The sequence below is a fragment of the Tasmannia lanceolata genome, unplaced genomic scaffold (assembly GCF_043159265.1).
Source record: "Tasmannia lanceolata isolate RefF3 unplaced genomic scaffold, GAP_Taslan_0.1 ptg000003l, whole genome shotgun sequence".
NCBI classification, from domain to species: Eukaryota; Viridiplantae; Streptophyta; class Magnoliopsida; order Canellales; family Winteraceae; genus Tasmannia; species Tasmannia lanceolata.
Window position 1 is genome coordinate 7189110 of NW_027518680.1, and position 21927 is coordinate 7211036.

General features: G+C 38.3%; 1 protein-coding gene across 1 annotated transcript; it reads left to right on the plus strand.

Moving 5' to 3' along the window:
- Nucleotides 1-238: 238 nt before the first annotated feature.
- On the plus strand, nucleotides 239-20726 carry LOC143849774 (uncharacterized). The gene is made up of 9 exons (XM_077358958.1): nucleotides 239-750; nucleotides 1679-1819; nucleotides 5153-5575; nucleotides 11645-11749; nucleotides 13936-14076; nucleotides 14575-14778; nucleotides 14996-15088; nucleotides 15533-15644; nucleotides 20550-20726. The coding sequence occupies exons 1-9, from the start codon at nucleotides 283-285 to the stop codon at nucleotides 20591-20593; spliced, it is 1731 nt and encodes a 576-aa protein (XP_077215073.1). The 5' UTR covers nucleotides 239-282; the 3' UTR covers nucleotides 20594-20726.
- The last annotated feature ends 1201 nt before the right edge of the window (nucleotides 20727-21927 follow it).

Genomic DNA, 21927 nt, shown 5'->3' on the forward strand with positions numbered 1-21927 from the left:
TTCGGTTCGGTTTGGGGGTCGAACCAAACCGAAACCGAACCATTGCCACCCCTATCAATGGGCCAAGACCCAAAAAGATGATCGAATCTAGACCGTTGAGAAGATAGGATCCACGCAAGCCCTACATCTGGTCCCGTGCACTGCGATCCTACCGCTCCATAAACAAACGCAATCCACCGATGCCACGTAGCATTCTGACATTCTTTTTCCCAACCAAGACACTAAAACACAGTCTCTCTCTCTCTCTCTCTCTCTCTCGTGTTTTCTCCATTTCTTCAGACGATGAACGAACGATTGGAACCCTCAGCCTCTTCTCCTTCTTCCTCTTCAAAAGAACCCCTTCTCCTCCATGCTCGAAGAGAACCCTTCGAATACGGCCTTCTCCCAATCCCAAAACTCATCTTCTCAGACGCCACATCAACCCTAATTCCTCTCAAGCAAAAACTCCTCCAAAAATCTTCCTCTTCCCAATCCTCTCGAATTAATGCCTCCACCATTTCCGAAACCCTCCAGATCTCGATAGAGACCGCCCATCTCATCCTCGAAACCCTATCCTCCGTTCTTCCCTCCGATTCCGATCCAGAGATCGATTCCGTGGGTGCCAATATCAATGACCTAATCCTCTTTCTTTATATCCAATCCTACAAAAGGCTCCTTCCGAAGACGCATAAGGATTCTGCTGCCGTGGCAGATGTATGGCCTTCCACGTCCGCGTTCGATGGGTGCCTTTCCGCCCTCTCCCCGCTCCAGGTGATTTTACTAATTTATCTTTTCTGTGTTGTTATTGTTTTCTTTTTTATGTTTCCAATTTTTCGTGTTTGGTGAGTTAAAAGATTTGATTTTTCTGGATCAAATCTGGTTGGTTAGTTCTGTGGAACAATCTGGTTGGATAACTGTTGTTTCGGATCTGAAACATTGAATCCCTAGCTTTCCAGTTCTTACCCTCAAACATTGAATCCCTAGTGGCACAATAGAATTTTTCATCATGGAATTGAAAATTTTGAATTAATTGTTATTTTTTCTGAGTGGTGAAATTATATTAAAGCAAAGTGGCAAGGCCCGAATACCGAGATGGTCAAATTCAATAAGGGCCCGTTTGGATGCTGAGAAGATTTTTATTTGGATTTCTCACATTTGCAGCCCTTTTTGTGTTGTGATTTGGATCCTGACCAAATCCTTGGATTTCCAAATCAGCGGCTGACAGTTAAAAAGATCAGATTTCCAAATATGCTATGGAAATAAGTATTGGGAATCCACAAATCTGGCAGTTTCCTTCACCCTCTTTGCTCCTCAACCTCTCCCTTCCACTAGGAAGTACCCCCTTCCCTCTCCGTCTCCCTCAACATCAGCTGGTGGATCTATTCATTTTGTATTCAAAACTCAATTCCAAATCCAAATACAAAATATGAGGCATCCAAGCGGGCCCTAAGGGAAAGCAGAAAGTAAGAACAGATACAGTAGAAAAATGCAAAATCAGCAGTCAACAGCAATGTTTGGAATTAATTGTTATTGCGACTTGATTTTGTAAACATCTGGAAATGGAATTTTTTTCTTTCTAGAAACCTGTAACGTTTGGTAATAATGGTAATTTCATATTTCACTACGAGGCTTAGGTTACTGTCGAGTTCACTGAGTGCTTTTAACCCTAATATAAACATGTCCTCCCTTTGATTTGCAGTTTGTGCGCAGCAACAGTCGTAGGTTTATGCCATCACAAGCCGATGAAGAGGCTCATCAGTTATCCTATTTACAGAAGCACTTGGCAAACATACTTGCTCTTTTGGCAGAACCTGCGGAAGGCAATGAAGATGAATCTCTGGTTGGTAAAATTAGGGTTCTACTTTTTTTCCCCATTTTGCCTTGATCTCTAGCATAATTTGGTTTAAATTCAGACTCCTTCCTAATGCAGTTATGCATTTATTTTGTTGCTGAACTATAAATTATTAGGGTCACAATGTATTATCCCATATTATACATTTTAATAAGGCACTATATTCAAATCAGAAAGTACCTATCTATTCTTAGGTAGGCTGCACCCACCTTTGTAGGTTATCCGGAAGGAATGGAGGCGCCTACCCGTAAATGATGCGACAATGGGAGCTACGTAGATATAATGGCCCTCATTACAGGAACAAGGGATATGGAACTAACTAAGGATCTTAAAATGACCGCTTGGGCTAGCTACCCAGCTATCCCTTCGCTCTGCCCTTCCCTCTCTCTCTTGCGTCTCTCACTCTGGCTTCTCTCTCTTGTCGTGCCTTGGGTGGGAAGCGCTCTTTTTTTTCTTTATCTGCTTGAAGCTGATAAATGCGTCCACTTTTGAGTAAGGGACTATCTTCAAGTGCTTTCCTTTGAGTGAAGCCAGAGCTTAGGGAGGAAGAAATGAATCCTATAAGTTGCAACTATTCTATAGGTAAGGTACACCCCCGGATAGAGCTCTAATATTTCATGACTTAGTTTAGTTAGCGTGTCATATGAGACAGAAACAGAAGTCTTGCTCTAGGTGATAGGGAGCTGATCGTAAACCACCCTTCTTGTGGCAGGCTATGAGCGGTAAGCTCACCCGGAAACTTGAAGAGCTTTCTCCTCCAGAGAGAGTGGAGAAGGGGAGAAGCGACTCGTAGTAGAAGGTTCGCTTTTCTATTTCCCGTTCCTATGGAGCATCTGACTCCCGATATCCCAATGAGATCAGCCCTTATTATCTAACTCCGAAAGTGACTTCAGTTCACCGTTTCAAGCTCAACTCCTTGCTTTACGTTAGCGGACCTACAGGGAGAAGCAACTATCTTACTAATAATAATAACGGGGCTCGAAAGCAGCTCCTGCGGAAGCTATTCTTGCATCTCCAGCTTCTACTATTGTTGTTGCATCCCCAAATGCTACAATGGATTTTGCACCTCTAAAAGAAAGGATACAGCCAAGCGGAGGTGCCCCCCTAAGGCGACTGAGGTCCAGGAGGCAACAGGCCTTAGTTTCACTTACCTTCAACCAACTAAGCTATTTCATAACCAACATATCTGTCTGTCTTCGTTCTCGCAAGCAAGTCGTATGCGGTGAGAGTCGCACGTACGGTAACAAGGGGGGTTCGCGTCTATACGTGCAGTGTGGTGGTTGGGCCTACCCACCCTATTTGTTCCATGATCATTAGTCTTCTATTGGTTGTTTTAAGTTCTAAGGGCATCTAAAATTGCTGGTATCAATGTCGTATGCTTATTTACCTTTCCTTTATTATAATATCTTTCTTGTTTTCTTTAGGATACAAAAAATAATGTTGCTGAAATTTTCTCAAATGACATTCCTCTTTCCAACTTTAAGTTATTTCATTTTGCATTTTCTAGAGGGGTTGGCATTTATGCAAAGATTATGCAATAATTCAGTTCATCCTAGTAATTACATAACAATGTTCTTATAAGTTGTCTCCAATACGAATATATGATATTTTAACCGGCATTCGTGTGGATCAGCATCCAGGTTTATCTGAATCATGGATAGAAATTATTATATAGCAGGTTGCCCTTGGGTGGGGAGGTGATCTAGTCTAACAGTGACTTGATGGTGATTATGAGCATGGTTTTAAATTTCCGCCGAAAGTGACACGAAATGGCCGAAATGTTTCTGTTTCCATCTCTACCAAAACAATAATGAAATCAAAACGCATATCGAAACCAAAGCTGTTGACATATTAGTGTGTGTAACATAACTATATTTATATGAATCACATGTGAAATGCGGTGTGTATATTAATAGGGAACCAACATTTTCTTTGTGCGTTTTCATAGGGAAGCAACATTTGTTTTTATCAATAGTTTCTATCTCAAACATTAATAGGGAAGTGGAAGTGGCTGTTGATTGCTTGGTGAATATTTATGTTTCTTTTGCTTCCTACACGACATAGCATGCACCAATAAAGTTGATACTTATTGAACTCTTTGGTGGTTCAGAAATGTTGTTTGTGTCTAGTGTTTCAGTTCAGAATAAGAAATTGTTCATGTATTCTTCTTGATTCCTGCATATGATTTCCAAATATTTGGGGAGATCATAGCAACTTGTGTGCAAATATATGTTTTGTGGGAGGTAGTGCCCTTGATTCTTCTTTCCTTATAAGAAGGTAACCATATATATTTAAAATGAAGAATGTAAGAAAAGGCAGAATCACCCAGAAAAGATTTATATGAATCAGCAGCCTGGTGTTCTTTATTCTCATAATTCTGGTTTAGTAACTCAACTCAACTAAGCCTTTGTCCCAAACTAGTTAGGTTCGGCTAATGAATCCTTTAGAAAATTTTCATGAAGAAGATGAAAGGATCTACCCGGCTCAAATTGACTAAGTCTAATACTGACGCTAGTTGGGTTCGTCTACATGGATCATTTTCTTCCATTCTATCCCATCCAAGGTCAGTTCTCTGTTATATTCCTAGCCCTCAAGTCTTTCCTCAATGTTCCTACCCAAGTTGTTTTCGGTCTGCCCCTACCTCTTTTTACTCCATCAACTTGGCACGAGTCAATTCTTCTCACTGGCGCATCCAAAGGCCTTCGTTGGATATGCTCGAACCATCTTAAGCGGTGCTCTCTCATCTTCTCCTCAATTGGTGCCATCCCCACCTTTTTATGGATGTCTTCATTTTTAATTCGATCTGACCTTGTGTGGCTGCACATCCATCTAAGCATTCGCATCTCCGCTACACTCATCTTATGCACATGCCGCTTCTCGGTGGCCCAACATTATGAGCCGTACAGCATGGCTGGCCTCACAGCTGTCTTATAAAACCTTCCCTTCAACTTAGTAGGTATTTTACGATCGCACAGAACTCCTGAATCATGCTTCCTCTTCCACTTCAACTATACATCTGATTATGGTTTAGTAAAATACTAAATAATTCTTATTTCTTAAATGCATCAATGGTTCTATAGTTGTCTTCTTGTCTATGCCAGCTTTGTTTGCAAGTTCTGTGCCTTCTTATTCTTTGGTAAATAATTAGTTCGCCCTTGGATATATATTGCCATTCGTCTACCTTCCTCAAACGTTCCTTTTGAAAAAATTTACTTACGTGCCCTTTATGAATGTTGTTTCTATTTTAGCGTTTTGAAGGTGGTATGTCAGTATATTTTCAAGCTGGCTAGTTTGAGCTACTAACTCTTGTCTTTTGTGTAGGTTTTGACCTTGGAAAGGTTTGAGCACCTTGGATTTCTCATTCAATTCGGTGAAAAGGGATCTGAAAGAAATCTGTTGAGCCAGGCCGCGCCCTTTTTTGCAAATTCAGATCCAGACATGCCTGCCATCCCTGTTCCTGCTGCACAAGTTCATGACTGGGTTCTGCAAAATATAGTTGCTTCTTTGGAACACACTGCTGAGAAAGTTTCGCCAAAAGAAACTAGCCCAAACACTACCTCTGATCTGGATGTTACTATGGTCGATGCCTCTACAAGTCATTTAAGGAGCCAAAATAGTTCTCCACTGAGTGGAGCTTCCATGCATAGCAATGCTGCATATTCTAGGAGTCAGACATTTGTGGAGGGAATCTCTAAATCGTCTGTTGTGAAGCAAGCATCTGATATCAAAGGATGTTCTGTAAAGGTGAGGATTAAATCATTGGCCCTTTTCATTGATAGAATTATACATGTCATGGATGACTCTGAACTCTAACAGAGTTGATCTATGAGTATATCATCATATTCTTGCAGTTAATGTGTATTTTTCATTTATATCTAGAGTTGGATATAGATTGCTCTGGAGTATGTAGATGTCACTTTATATTGTAACTACATTGGTAAAAAGCAATTTTAGGCAATTTTCGGGCCCACAGGCGGATATGTATGTGAAATCGAGGCCATTGATCTTGTAGAGCGTCATTAGGTGATCCGCATGGTCTTGGTCCTATGCCGATTGGACATCCCATGCGTAAGGTGGAGTGCAAAAATCAATGATTTAACTTTTCTTTGTGGAACCCTAAATGAGGCTGATGGATCAAGGGCCTAGGATCATCCAATGAAGGTATTCTTAATAGCATTTGTCCCTATGTATGGCTGCCGTTCGGATCAACAGATCTGTTCACCTACACGAGACTGAAATGGGGCCCACTGTGTATCTTTTAAGGAGTGTAAAAGTGACTTTCTTTTTAGCATTTTGTACTTAATTTTATGACGTCCAACCCTCAACGGTTCTGTGTGGTATTTTATACAGTTAACGGGATCTCGCATATTCCTTCTCAGTTTAATAAAGTCTGATGATTGATGTTTGTTAATATTTTGTTTTTTACTCGATGTGTTTTATTTTAAGCAACAAAAATATATATCATTCGATGCAATGCTACAAAAGGGACATGGCACCTCTATTGCATGATTAAAAAGGGCATGAGGCTCTCGCCATTGCAGGGTTTGGGGAGGGCTAGATGTACGCAGCCTTACCCCTGCTTTGTAGAGAGGTTGTTTCCGTGACTCGAACCCGTGACCAACAGGTCATAATGGAGCAACCTTACCATTGCTTCAAGGCTCACTGTCTACCTCTATTGCAAGATTACGATGGCAAAATACCTTTCTTAGCTAATAATACTCCACTTTCAAGTCTCCGGTAGAATTCGAATTAGAATCCTTTGGAAGTAGAAAAATACCTTTTGCAAGTAGAAGAAACGCTCTTTGGAAGTAGCAGAAACACAAAAAAGAATGCAAATAAACTCAATATGATGACGATAGAAAGGTTTGAGGATGATAATACTATTGAAGAAGTGAAGAAAATGGAACATTTGATAGGGGTTTTTATAGCCCTCATTTTTTTGGGGAGGTAGAAAAGGCACAAAATATTCTTCAAACGATTATACAATAGTCAAAAGGTCACAAAGGTAAAAATACAAAAAAGAACCATTGGAGGGCATTTACAAAAAACATTTCCAGACGAAATGAAACAAAACAGACTGGTATAGAACGGTTTTTTGACCTAGACATTTCATTCCTGGTTTCTGTATCGGTTTTGCTACTTGTGTAGAATGTTTTGTCCGTTACAAAACAAGATTGTTTTGCTACTTGTACAAAATGTTTTGGCCGTTACGAAACAAGATTGATGACTATGCTGGGAATGAAGATGGTGTTAAGGGGAAGTTGAATGATGCAGGAGGACCAAGGTTGCGGGCGGGAATCGAAAACGGGATTCGAAAGCGGGATTCGAAGGCTCCCGGGAGGGTTGGGAGCGGGATTCGAATTTTCACCGGGGAATCGCCAGAGAGCGATAAAAAATTAATCAATGATAAAATTTAAAAACCTTAATATTTTTTTATTAAAAACCTTAATAAATACTTCATTTCTCTAATTTTCTGGATTATGAGTTGGAAAAATCTAAGATTTGCATGTTTATTACTTTATTTTGCAATAAAAAAGGTTTATTGCTAAATAATCCCTCTGGAGATATGTGCTCTTTCAGGTTCAGTTGTTTGATCTCCAACCACTTTGCATGAACATCTCAGTCGATTAGAGAATAATTAACAAATTAAAGAAATAAAAAATAAAACCTGACTTTTAAAAATATTAGTAAAAACAAACACTTAGATGCTGAAAAATAAGGAATTGCAGAAATAAGCAGAATCACAGTAAAAACAAACACTTAGATGCTTGTAAATTTGCAATAGCAGAACCATTCTCACAGAAAAACTACACTAATAAAATTTTCCATTAACCCAGAAAAAGCAGAATCACAGAAACCATATTAACCCAGAAATAAGTAGAATCACAGAAACCCAACCCCATTAACCATTACAAGCTAAATCAACAAGACCATTAACATTAACCCAGAAACATTCTCGGTTTCTGTGAGAAACCCTAACCCAGAAACCGTTAAAGAGGGGTGGGGTTCATCACTTCATCCTCAAGCAGTGAATCATTCTGAATCATTCTTACAGAAACCATTCTCAGAGAATGGTTTCTGTGAGAACCACATAGAAACTGTTAAGGGGGGGCGGGGGAGGGGGTTTCATTACTTCATTTTTGAAAAAATAAAATGAAAAATACCTTCTTCTTCTTCCTCTTCCTCTTCTTCTTCTTCTTCTTCTTCTTCTTTCTATCAGCCGTCGGGATGGGTTCCAGAGAACGGAGAGGGAGTGACGGAGAGGCTAGGGTTTCAGACACAAGAGAACGGTGAAAGAGAGGCTAGGGTTTTTCGGTTTCAGCTAAAATCTTGTTTTTATACGATTTTTTAGGTTTTATATGAAATTTACAAAAATGCCCCGAGTCATTTTTACCCCCTGTTCTTTGTAAACTTGTTTAAATAGTAATTTCACATAAAAACGTATTATGCGGAATGGGATTCGTGAATTTAAGGCTGTAAGAAATCCCGATTCTTATTTTTAAACATTGCGAATTATAACTTTATGAAACGCGGATTTATAATTTATAAATCGCGATTCCGGTGGGAAATAAATCGCGTTTCCCAATTAGGGAATCGCGTTTCCGATGAGATCGATTCGGGATTCCCTTAATTTGGGGAATCGAATCGAACCCTGAATCCGATTCGCGAATCGGGGATTCGCGATTCCCCACCTGGATAAACGAATCCTGTTACCTTGTGCAGGACACATCAGCATAAATCCTTTTCATCAACTTGACGCTCTACCATGTGAAGTTTGAGGTCGAGATCGTAATGGCCAAGGTCAAGGATGAAATTATGATGATGATTGTTTGGTCAGAGCATGAGAATGTAATGGAGACTTACAAATAAAGGTAAGATTATCCAAATTCCTTGATAAATTTCATGTAGAAGTGTGAGTTTTTTTTTAGTTTTTTTTTTTTTTTTTTAAGATTTCAGTTGAAATAAAATGAAACAGACCACTATAGAGCGATTTTTAGACCAAGTGGTTTTGTTCATGGTTTCTGTATCAGTTTTACTACTGGTACAAAATGTTTCGTCCATTACGAAACAAGATTGATAACAATGCTGGGGAACGGGGATGGTGTTGAGGAGAAGTTGAATGATGCAGAACAGATCAGCATCAACCCTTGTCATCAACTTGAGGCTCAAACATGTGAAATTTGAGTTTGAGGTCGTAATGGCCGAGGTCAAGGACGAAATTATGATGGTGATTGTTTGGTTTGAGCACAAAAAATGGAATGGAGGCTTACAAATAAAGTTGAGATTTCATGTAGAGATTTCCCCTATGCAAGAATTATAGAGAAGACGTTTCTCTTACAAATATCAAAGCAGCACCATTGATCTTTTTTAATATATGATTAATAGGAAGAAAGTGTAGAGTGTATGTTGATTCAAAAGACGTTCTTATCACTTCCAAGAATCAAAATAGTTTACTTGCATCAATGGTGTGTGTGTGTGTGTGTCTATATATATATATATATATATATATATATATATATATATATATATGAGGAATAAGATTGTACGCTCGACCGTACCTAAAGTTAGGTACGGTAGAGTGCCAAATCACATGGGTCCCCCATTTTTGGTGGGCATCTAAACCATTCATTTGCAAGGCCCCATCATAGATAGGGTGCATACCAAAATCAACACCATTGAATCATCCTAACCCCTCCAAAACTGGAGGCCAAAATGGGCAGATTTGTGGACAAACACTGTCTGTCCATTTTGGCCTCCACAAATGGATGGGTTAGGATCATCCTATGGAGCTGATTTTTGGTATGCACCTTATCTATGATGGGGCCTTGCAATTGAATAGTTTAGATGCCCACCAAAAATGGGGGACCCATGTGATTTGGCACTCTACCGTACCTAACTTTAGGTACTGTCGAGCGTACAATCCTTTTCCTCTCTCTCTCTCTCTCTCTCTCTATATATATATATATATATATATATATATATATATAGAGAGAGAGAGAGAGAGAGAGAACGGTTTCTACTAGTGTAGATAATTTATCTACACACGAGCTTAAAATATAGTGGAGGGCGTTTTGTTTGGGTGATCCAAACCATTCATTTGATTGGCCCTCACATAGATAGGGTGTCCACAAAAAATCAGCTCCATAGGATCATCCCAATCTTACGATTTGTGGAGGTAGAATGGACGTGTATAAACCTTCACAAATCTGTCCATTTTTTGCCTCCACGGTTCGAAGGGTTAGGATGATCCTATGGAGCTGATTTTTTGTGGACACCCTATCTATGTGAGGGCCTATCAAATGAATGGTTTGGATCACCCAAACAATGTGGGCCTCCGCTGTATTTTAAGCTAGTGTGTGGAAACCGTTTTCTCATATATATATATATATATATATATATATATATATATATATATGAGAAAACGGTTCCTACACATGTGTAGAGAGTTCTCTACACACTAGCTTAAAATACAGTGGGGACCCACATTGTTTGGGTGATCCAAGCCATCCATTTTAAAGGCCCTCACATAGATAGGGTGTCTACAAAAAGTCAGATCCATAGGATCATCCCAACCCTATGATTTGTGGAGGTAAAATGGATGTCTTTAAACCTTCACAAATTAGTCCATTTTTATCCTCCACAGTTCGAATGGTTAGGATGATCCTATGGATCTGATTTTTTGTGGACACCCTATCTATGTGAGGGCCTTAAAAATGAATGGTTTGGATCACCCAAATAATGTGGCCCCCACTGTATTTTAAGCTAGTGTGTAGATAACTTATCTACACGTGTGTAGGAACCGTTCTCTCTCTCTCTCTCTCTATATATATATATATATATATATATATATATATATATATATATAGAGAGAGAGAGAGAGAGAGAGAGAGAGAGAGAGAGAGAGTTTCTGCGCTCGAGCCCAGAAACGGGGGGGGGGGGAGGGGGCACATTTTTTGTGGGATCCAAAGCATTCATTTGATGGGCCCTTTCATGGATAGGGTGTCCACCAAAAATCAGCTCCATTGGATCACCTTAGGGTGTCCATTTGTGGGGCCAAAAAATGGGCAGATAGTGGACAATATATTGAATAGTATACACACGTGTGTGTGTGTGTGTGAAGGCTCTAAGATTCCGCAGATGGTTCTTCATTTGGAACTTTCTTCTACCTGCATTGTTGAGGTCGACATGTCATGAATTCAAAATCATTGTGAAAACAAGAAGTCGCAAAGTTATTCCTTTTTTTTTGTGCTGTGATTCAGTTTCAGCTTGGCTAACTTTCCATGTATAGTTTTAGGTCGAGTACTTCTGTTTCTTGATGGAAAAATACATCCCCTTGACACACTCTGAACATAAGATACTGTACTAAGAAATGAGTCTCATCGAGATTATTTTATTAATGGCATACAACCATGGGGATTGAGTTCTATACTTGTCTTATGCACTGACGCTGGGCATTATTTGCTCCTTTGTTTCGTCCTTTTGACCTATTCCTTCATAGCTATCGGATCGTATAGTTTCTAGTTTGGGGAATGAAGTTTCTATTGCTGTGGAATTATGGTAAAAGGTTGAGATTTCCTTGCCTGCATTAGTCATAATTACACTTGTTATTGCTGTTTTGTACTTTGCCTTTTACACTGTATCATGATGTATGCATATGTCTACAGGGTGACAGTTATTTGTTTCATATTTTCGATCACATGTTCTTTTTTATTCACTTTCTTCCTTGCTTTCTTGCTAGCTTCAAAAGAAGGCTCGTTATAATGGCTAGCTTCAAAAGAAGGCTCGTTATAATGGTAATTTGTTTTGTTACAGGTCATAAATTGTCATGATTCAATGATTTACATACTAGCACCTTTAAGATATGCCACTGTTTATGGATGTTCCGATGCAACTATTGTTCTTGGAGCCATTGGTAAGGTATGAATGATAATTCTTGACTTAGACATGTTAACTTCTAAAATCATGACTTTTCTAGATCAACAAATTTGTTAATTTATTTATTTATTGCTGGTTTCCTAGTTCTTTGTGAAGTATGTATATTCAATATCAGAAGCTAACTTTTGTAGGTTACTTGATGTGATGTGATCTTAGAGAGAGAGAGAGAGAGAGAGAGAGAGAGAGAGAGAGAGAGAGAGAGAGAGATCTAGGGAAAAAACAATGGATTTTTCCCATTAAAAAAGAATTCCAGGGCCTAGTAGGATTGCAAGTTTCCTAGAAAACAGGGAATTTTGTATTTTGGGTTTTTTTTTTGCATGGGAAATGAGTTATCCAAACATTGGAAAACTCATTTTAAATGGAGAAAATTTCACTGCATCCAAACAGTAGGGGCCGTGAAAATAGAATTGTGAAAAAATATTCCATGGAAAATAAAATTCGAAGGTCTAGAAGGTTTGCCATTTTCCTAGAAAACAAGGAAAAAATCTTATTTGGAAAAAAATTCCATGAAAAATTGGTTAACCAAATGCCGGAAACCACAATTTTCATGGAATTAGTTCAAAGAGAAAAATTTGACTTTGAATTTTAAAAATTCCATGGAAAATGAGTTACCCAAATGCCGGAAACGCCATTTTTCATGGGATTATTTCCATGATTAATTTTCGCTGCATCCAAACAGCCCCGCAATGGATTTTGAATTAACTGAAAAGCAAAAAACTCAGCTGGTGACATTATAAATAATCTGTGTTTCTATCTTAACTGATTCTCTATACATTTATCAAGCAAAAGGACAGGGAAAAATGGAACGGTAGGTTTTGGTTAGAGTATCTGACATGCTTTGTGAGCATGTCCACTTGCTCATACTCAATTTAAGTTGGCCAAAAAAAATGGCCAACAAGCGGCAATATTGTTAAAGTTACACTTGCTATAAGTTTCCCCAGAAATAGAACTAAACAATCACGGAGCCTTGTCCCAATAGTCAAGACTAAGCAGTTAGTAGAAGTTTGTAACATACTGTAAAAAATTATTGCAATGTACATACTATTAACGTGTGTGGTTTCAATTATTTTACTTTGATTTGCATAATTATTTGGATTCATTTTTTTAATGATGATATATATTGAAAAAAGGAGGAAACCCCATTATTTGGATTCATTTAGTAGTTAGATTTTATTCTTTTGGTCATTTTAATTATATTTAGATTTATTAGTAAGTTTTTATTTATTCAAAAATGATTATGATTGTTGTACATTTATGCAAAATGAATGCATAAGCCATAAAGTACTAGGACCTTAACACACATAACTTTGCAGTGTGGAGTTATTTTATGTTTGAAGTTTGAGCCTGCTCCAGTGTTGACCATTTTAAATATTTATTGTTCTGATGAGACATGATGACAATGTATTAGAGTCCACTTGTGTCAATTGAGTGACTAAGGGTAGAGGCTGGCAATGAACCAGTAAGGCACATCTGGGGGTGGCCCATTTAGTTGTTAGTGAACGACTGAGGATCAATGGATTACCTGCAGCCAGTGGAGAATCTGTCACATCCCTACTTCAAGGTTTCACATCTAGTTGTTATTAGAGACTAACAATCGATAACTTCATTAGGTAATATATCCTTTATTAGTAGTGGGAGGAAACCTCCATTTCAAAAAAGTAGTGGGAGGAAACCCTCAAACTCTCTCCTTATATTTTCTTTAGCTTGAGAATTTCTTCTTTACTGTAAAATGTATTTTGTTCCTTCATTTAAATAAAATAAATGTATTTTGTACCATTCAAATAAATAAATAAATAAAATGTATTTTGTTTCGAGATGGTTTGCGACAATCAGACTTAGATTGTAATGATGTTCAATTACTGACGTTCAGCTGTACTAGTTTATCTAGATCACTATGGTGGGTGATTGATTTGCTTGGCAACCAAATGTCAGTTAAATATCATATGAATTTGATTCATGCAATGGTCACATTATTTCTTTACCTAAAATAATTGCCTTGTACAAAGATGTTAATGTTACTAAGTTATTGAATAAATTGATGGCTACTAATGCATGATATTGATCAATATCTTAAGCATTCGCTTAGATTTAATATGTGATGTATCGTGCATGTTGTTAGCTTCTAGTTGGATCTTAATGCATGATATGCACATTTCATGTACTTTCAGTCTGTAAGAGTGGAGCACTGTGAACGGGTACACGTGATAACAGCTGCAAAACGCATCTGCATTGCCAACTGTCGCGAATGTGTGTTTTTCTTGGGGGTTAATCAGCGACCACTTATTCTCGGTGATAACCATAAACTGCAGGTTAGAGTACTGTTTTAACTTTTATGTAAAATGCTTTTGACCTTACTTGCCTGCACTTGTGTTTTATACTTTTATTCCTCATAATGACATCAAATGTTATTTTGGATCTGACAATAATTCATGTGTTATGGTATTATTGATTGTCGCTCTGGATAAGTGTCCTTTACTCCCCCTTTTCAAGCATCAGTTAATAGTCATGTCAGTCACTCTTACTGTGTCAAGTTTTCATAAGTTTTACATGTTGTCTATCATTCTTATGTTTATGGCACTAAAAACCTCTTGAGCTGGTTCCTGCAAAACATATAAGGTAAATGGCTTTGCTCTAGAGTCTAGATGCTTGCTATCTCAGTTTCGAACTTCCTAAGTGATAGATATTTCATTCACATGTTCTTCTCTATATAAATTTTGCTAGTTTGCTTAGGCCAATGATTATTTTTATCATCTTATCTGATCATCATCATCCAAAGATTGAAAATTTATGAGTAAATTTTTCATCAGGTGGCACCATACAATACATTTTATTCACAATTAGAGGAGCACATGACTCAAGTCGGGATTGATGCAACTGTCAACAGATGGGATCAACCCCTGGTGCTGGGAATGGTTGATCCACATGATTCATTATCTCATCCTGCAGGGGTTTCTGATGTTCAAGCTGAGTCATCTACATGCCTTGATCCTGATCAGTTCACTGATTTTTTGGTATGCTCATACTTTGTTTGGTCACTCTACTGGTGATTACTAATTAGGTCATACTTTCTGCTTTGCTTACCATTTTCTTCTTGGGTCTATCTATTCCTTTAATTAAATCTCTTGGAAGGGATCAAATGTAATTGTTTTCTCTCAACTTTCAAGATTACATGTCCTGTCACCTTCTGTGAATTTATCTCACATACTCTCTCTTAATGTCATCGTGTAGATCCCTAACTGGTTTGGAGGTGAATCAGCCCAGTTGACAAAACAGAACCCGTTCCCACTGCCTGAAATTTATATCGCATCCCAGAGGAAAAATGTATGTGGCTTGATTGTGCAGATAAGGATGCTGTTTTACTTCTTTTATTATGCTTCACTAAATAACATTACGTATTGTACACAAGTTGTTGTGGTTTCTGCTTTCAACATTACATATGTGATGATTATCGCCACGAATTGAATTTATCCTGATGATGTCATGATATTGGAAATGATAGTATCACTATAGTTTCCAGATGAATTGAATTTATTGTGAGGGGTTCATATAGTTGTATATTATTGCGATAATTTATTGATAGTATCACTGCAATTTAAATTGCTAATACTCCCAATAAATTTTCGAGAACAATATTTGTAACCATTGTATAGAGCTTTGCGTGTTTTTCTATATCTGGCAAAGCTGGTCCCTCCACTTTGGCAGTTTTGTCCCATGCTGATTATGTTTCTTTTCCATGGAAATATTGAATGCTATTTTTTTTGGCAGCATCTGGTTTTAAATGATATCAAAGAAGCTTTGAGGGATCTGCAACTTGAGGAGAATCGGAAACGGGAATTAGCATCTGCCCTCCATGTATACTTCAAAGACTGGCTATATGGTATCAATCAGTTTCCCTTTTTCTCCTTTAACCATTTATATTTTCCTATTCAGTATCTCATATGCAGGGAACTCGTGTATTATGTAACTTAATTTGTATTAGTATTTATGACTGAAATTGCCCGACCTGAATACGATTACAAAATATTATTTAAGATTCTTATTGCCCTCCTAATCTGCCAACTTGAGTGGGAACCTCATAATTATTCTCTCACATACTGCAAAACATATGACAGCCCATCTACTGGGATACAAACATAACAACCCATGGGTTTGAGTAGGTGCTTCTATTAAGCTGAGAATGCCCTCAAATGACAATGCTCCAATGACTAGACAGCAATGCAAACCACTCAAATGACTGGCAGTTATTGTGGATTGATGTTCTGTTCAGAGATCAGCTCTTGCTTTGAGATCTTGTGATTCCTAGATGTGGTATGCTCTACTAAATGTGGCCTAATTTCGACTTCTTGTCACTCTCACTTCTTTGCCTCTGGAAACTGTAGGGAAAGATATCATTAATACCGTCAAACTGGTACTCAAAATCCTATTGACTGTTTCCCGATTTTTGCCGCTTTTCATCACCGGAGACACTAGTTTCCTATTTTATGTTTCCCGATTTTTAGCCACTTCACCCTCATCTTACATGGAGACCCCGGATTTATCAGGGAAAAAAAATCATGGTAGCTAAACATGCCCTTAAAATTGATGCTCTTAGAGCCGAAACCATCAACCATGTGTTTACTGTAATCTCAGAACCTTTAGTTTGATTTCTGAAAAATTGTCCGTTGACTAACTTGTTTTATGATGTATGTTTGGACGTGAAGGGTTTCTTAAAGTGGCGACATTTGAATATATTAAATTTCCGTAACATATGTGTGAGAGTTTCGTATACTTTTCCGTGATGGAAATTTCAAGAGTAATCCTATTCTTTGGGAGCTGGTTTTTGTACTCTGTGCCAGCTGTTGAGAATATTAAGTTTAAACCCATGTGTACATTGATGCGGTTCGCGGAAGCATCATTTTTTTATTTAAACCTGCTTAGACCAAACCTCACGCAGTAGCAATTCATACCTAGAAGTTGATTGGTGATTGCTATCTATCCTCCCTATTGAGCATCTGTCCATACTAAACACAATGCTTTTGATAAACATTGTAGTGTGATCTAGTGTTGCTAAATAATTCTAACGCCCTGTTCGTTTTAGATTTTGACAACGGATCGTGAGTCCAAAACCAATTATTGGACTCAAAATCAATCGTTTTACTATTTTCAATTTGCTACTCAGGATCTTTCATACCCTGCCTGCCTATTATATTATAAGGAGCTTTCTTGATGTTGGAAAGAAAATATAGCAATTACCTTATCGAGAGCAAGTTGCTACTCGGGATCTTTCAACTTGTTTCTTGTAGGTTGTAGCACCCATCCATGGTTATCTATAAACACGGTTGTTTTGCGAGTTCTTTCTATGATATTGGCAATGATGGGGAACTCATATGCTTTAACCAAGTTCTCAAGCATAAGATCTATGAAATGTGTTGCACATATGACCAACAAAAATTGTCATATTTAATCTCTAACTTCTTCCTTGCAGCTGTGTAATTAGGCTAACTTACTAATATTCAACAAAAAAAGAAAAAAAAATTAGGCTCACTTCTCCATTACAAAGCATCGGAGTTCCTTACTATCCTTGATTCATCCACTAATTTAATGAAAAGTACTCCTTTGGGGCAGGCAAACCACCATAGAGTTTATCAACAAACTTTGCTTCATGTTAGTCCAACCATCAACCATGACAAGACAACTCATGAATTTCCACGAGAAATCAACCTTAGCCAAATACTCCTCCAACTACTGTACGGTGTTCTTCAAAATCTCCCCTTTAGGCCGTGATAAGATGATGCCCTATACCCCGACCCAATGGAACAAACGGCATCAATCATTGGCTGCCAGTTGGAGACTTGGCAGCTTTGGAAGAGACATTGGCATCAATCTTTAGATAAGCACCTTGATCGATAGATCAAGGTTGAAGTTTTTGTATCAAAATTTATAGGAAAACCTAAATTATTAATTTTTTATATTTATGGACTGATAGGGACAATTTTTGATCTGAAATAAATTAACATTCAGAAATTTCTAGCAAGTAAATTAATCTTGGGATTTGTCATGAGTTGATGGCTTTAATTTATTTATCAGCCCCTCGCTTGCATCAAAATTTCTTTGTAAGAACCCTTTTTCTACGTTTTATTGTCAGGGAGAGATCTTTCTCATGAAGGCACATTTCTATTCCTCCCAGAGTGCAAGATTTTTGTTGGATGCTGTCATTTCATTGGATCTACACTTCAGGCATTTGGGAAATAGAGGACAAGGAAACCTGGTAAACAATATGGAGGGACGTAATGTGGTTTAAAGCATAGTTTCTGGAAGGGGTTAGATTCAGAGTATATTATGGAGAAAAAGTGAGATTTTGGTGGGATAAATGGTGTACTGATATTCCTTTGAAGGAGATTTTTCCGTAGTTGCTTGCTATAACATCGAACAAGGAAGTAGTGATAAAATATTGTTTCTCTCGTTCTGAAAATGGGATAGTGTGGGTTCCACCCTTTCGGAGAAACTTTTTTGACAGGGAATTGGAATTGGTGGGAAGATTGCTGCAAACTTTGGATAGGTGCTATATTAAGTTAGATGGGGAAGATAAAAGAATTTTAGTCTGGAACTCATATGGGGATTTCTCGGTTAAATCATTCTATCATCAACTTCTACCTTGCCCCGTTTCCTCCAAAGCAGCCAAAGTGTGGGACATTAAAGCGCCACCCAGAGTTTGCCTGTTTGGATTGGCTGCACTTCTCAAGAGGATCTACACTATTGACTTCCTGAGAGACAGAAACATGTGGTTTATTGACTATTGTGCTCTTTGCATTGAATCGGGTGAGACAGTGGATCACCTACTCGTACATTGTAAAGTCGCCACAGAGGTATCAGGTAGATTGTTAAATAGATTCGGGATTGCTTGGGTACTCCCAGAAAAATTCTTGGAACTATTCGATAGTTGGGCGATGGCACCATGGAAGGGTAAAGGGAAGATTCTATTGTAGGTTTCCTTTCTAGCTACTATTTTGGTATTATGAAAAGAAAGAAATGCTAGGATCTTCAAAGGTCATATTAAGTGAGCACGTTTCTTTTTCAATAAAGCAATTGCGTTAACGATATCTTGGGTGAAAATATTACCATGCCTCAGATTTGTATCTGCGTATGACCTATGGCATGGTTGGAGAGAGATTTGTGGGGGGAATAGAAATGAATCCAAAGTGATAGAGGCGGGTCCCACCGGTTCAAGGAATGCTAAAATTGAACTTTAAAGGGTCTAGCGTGGGAAATTCTGGGCCATCTGGCATTGGAGGATTGTTGAGAAACGAAGAGGGGGTAGTGATATGGGCATTTAGAGGCCCCATTGGAGTCGTAGATGCAAATGATCATGCAATCCATCTGGGTATCAAGATGCTCCATAATGTGGACATGAATAAGGTTGTGGTGGAAGGGGATTCCCTTAACGTTATTAGATGGCTTTGGGGTACTAAGGTTCCTTGGAGATTTGGTTGGGTCCTACTTTGATGAAATTCTTGATAAATTTGCAATGGCATTAATGACATGTAAGCATGTTAGGCGATCTGCCGATGGTGAAGCAGATAGTCTAGTGGTTCACAAAGAAAGCCTCGAGTTGTTCGATTTTCTTCCTCCTTAGTTCTTATTGTATTTTAAATCACTATTTTGGTTGTACATCTCTCCAGAGTCCTCCTCGGTCTCTGCCTTAATGAATCTATTTGCCATTAGAAAAAAGCACTTCAGGCATTTGAAAAGGAAGGAAGTTAAGTTGGCCATCAATGCGCAGGTGCAAGGAGGCCATGGAGTCAAGCAACCATTTTTCCATACATGGTGGTGAGGAGAATGGAGTGTAATCCAGGAGTTTCTCGACGTATTCCTGGATCTTTATCCGTCTTTAGGAGTGGCAGTCTTGGAACCTTGGAGATAGAGGTTGTATCCTTTGGACCATGGATTTTGAATGACGAAGCATTTTTGATGACTAAGATACGCTTGGAAATCAAATGCCTCATCTTAGGTCAGGTGACTTGGAAAATAGAATTGTGAGCAATCTCCACTGAAGATCTTCTGAGAAAATGAAAGAGATCTTAAACGGAAGGCACCCGAAAGAGAAGGCAGTTATATGGAACTGTTGCTACCCACAATGTCATCAAGTTGAATTTTGACAAGAGGACTTTGGGAAACTTGGGACAGGTGAGAGTGGTGGCATTCTTTTTCCAGTTTAAGAACGAAGAACCTGTTGACTAAGTTACAGTTCCTTAAGCATAACCAGTAGAGACCACAGATCCATATCCAGCAGATACGAGGGTGACAGTTAAAGGCGATGAGGTGAGATTGTTAAGGCATTTTTTGGTTTAACTGGTATTAAGAACTCTAACGAGAGAGAGAGAGAGAGAGAGAGAGAGAGAGAGAGAGAGAGAGAGAGAGAGAGAGAGAGAGAGATCTTCTCTCAAGTTTGCTGCTGTTTTATGAAGATTTTATTTGTGACTTGTGGGTGGAAAGTGACTCAGCTAGTGTGATCTTTTGGGCATCTCATTACTTCGTGGAGCCTCGGCGCTTGGCCACTTTTGTGGATAAGATTTTAGATGTTTGTGGAATGAAAATTATTTTCTTTTTTTCTGTTGTTAGAGTCTGATGTAAATGCCGATTGTCTTGCATATATGGTGCCCATATAGGAGCACCTTATCCATGATTCTTCACCTTAAATATGAAGTTCTTGTCTGTATGTTCATGTGCCTTGTTATACCAACTTGTTTATGGTAGGGAAAATTTTAAAAAGCACTAACTGGATTATTTTTATGTTACGTGGCAGCATCTGGGAATATCCGTCAGCTCTACTGTTTACAAGGCGATTGAATTGTACTGTGTTAACTTGGTCTTCTGATCCCAGCTCTTCTGGAGTTTGTAAATTAAGCTCTGGTAATTCAACTCCTTACCTTTTTGCCCAAACTCTGTTTTCTTATTTGAGACTGCAGGCTGCAGAGAATCATTTATCACGTTCCAAATGCATATCGACACAGCTATATTCACAGATAGTTGCAGAGAAAGCAATGTGAATACGTTGGCAAATCCTCCCATAATTTGTATTCGCCTTGGTCCAGATCCTTGTGCAATTAAAATGAGGGTGGTTAATAGCGTGGGTGCATTTATCTCAAGTTGTCTGAGGATTGTGGAGCTTCTTATTTAAGTTAACCCCCCTGAAAATACAAATATCACAGATAGATGGCGAAAAGACAATGTGAATATGTTGGCAACTCCCCCCATAAGTTTTATTCACCTTGGTTCCAGACCTTGTGAAATTAGAACGAGTTGTTTTTGGGGGATTGGGGAGCTTCCTGTTTAAGGAAATCCCAGTGAAGATACAAATATCAGCAATAATTCTGCAGTAGGTAACACTCTTCTCTGTTCCAAGCTTATTGTGTCATCCACTGATTAGCACAGGAGCATTCTTTGCTCGTTCTCAAGTCATTGCCAATTTTCTGATAATTGCATGAATTTGAATTAGTTTGATTTTATTTGAGCATAATAGACAAATTGTATGGTCAATTGGTCGTCGGTTTCAATCAAATAAGGTTTTAGACAGAAATTATGGGTATCGATTTTGCTCAATGAGGTTTGAGTTTGACCAAGATATTGTTGGCAAAATAATTGCATTTTGGTTCTCCAGTGTGAGGTTTTTTTTTTTTTTTTGGGTGGTTCTGCTATGAGATCTGCTGTTGCTTGCTGAAAGGGTTTGGTTCATCCATAAGTAAGGTTGTGCCATTATCAATATCTTTTTCTTTTCCACAGGGCAAACTATTCTCTTTAGATACAGCCTCTACTTTTTCCTGCCTATTGAGTTGAATCTAGGATTTTTTTTTTCTAGGCTAAAGTCCTGAAGTAGTAAGAAATCGAGGATCTTTTTTCTATGTTGAAGTCTTAAACCAGTAGAGAAATCCAGGATCCTTTTTCTACGTTAGAGTTTAAACTAGTAGGGAAATAGTATGGTCAAACGTAGGGCTGCAACTCGGGTCGGGCGGGTCGGGTTTTGGAGAACCCAACCCTACCCGAGAATTATCTCGGGTCGGGTCGGGTTTTTTCACGTTGACGCAATTTTTTAAGGAAAATTCTTGTTTGGCAAGGCAACTCAACTCATAGAAGTAGAAATTACACTCACATTACACTTGAATCAAACAATGATGTAATTACAC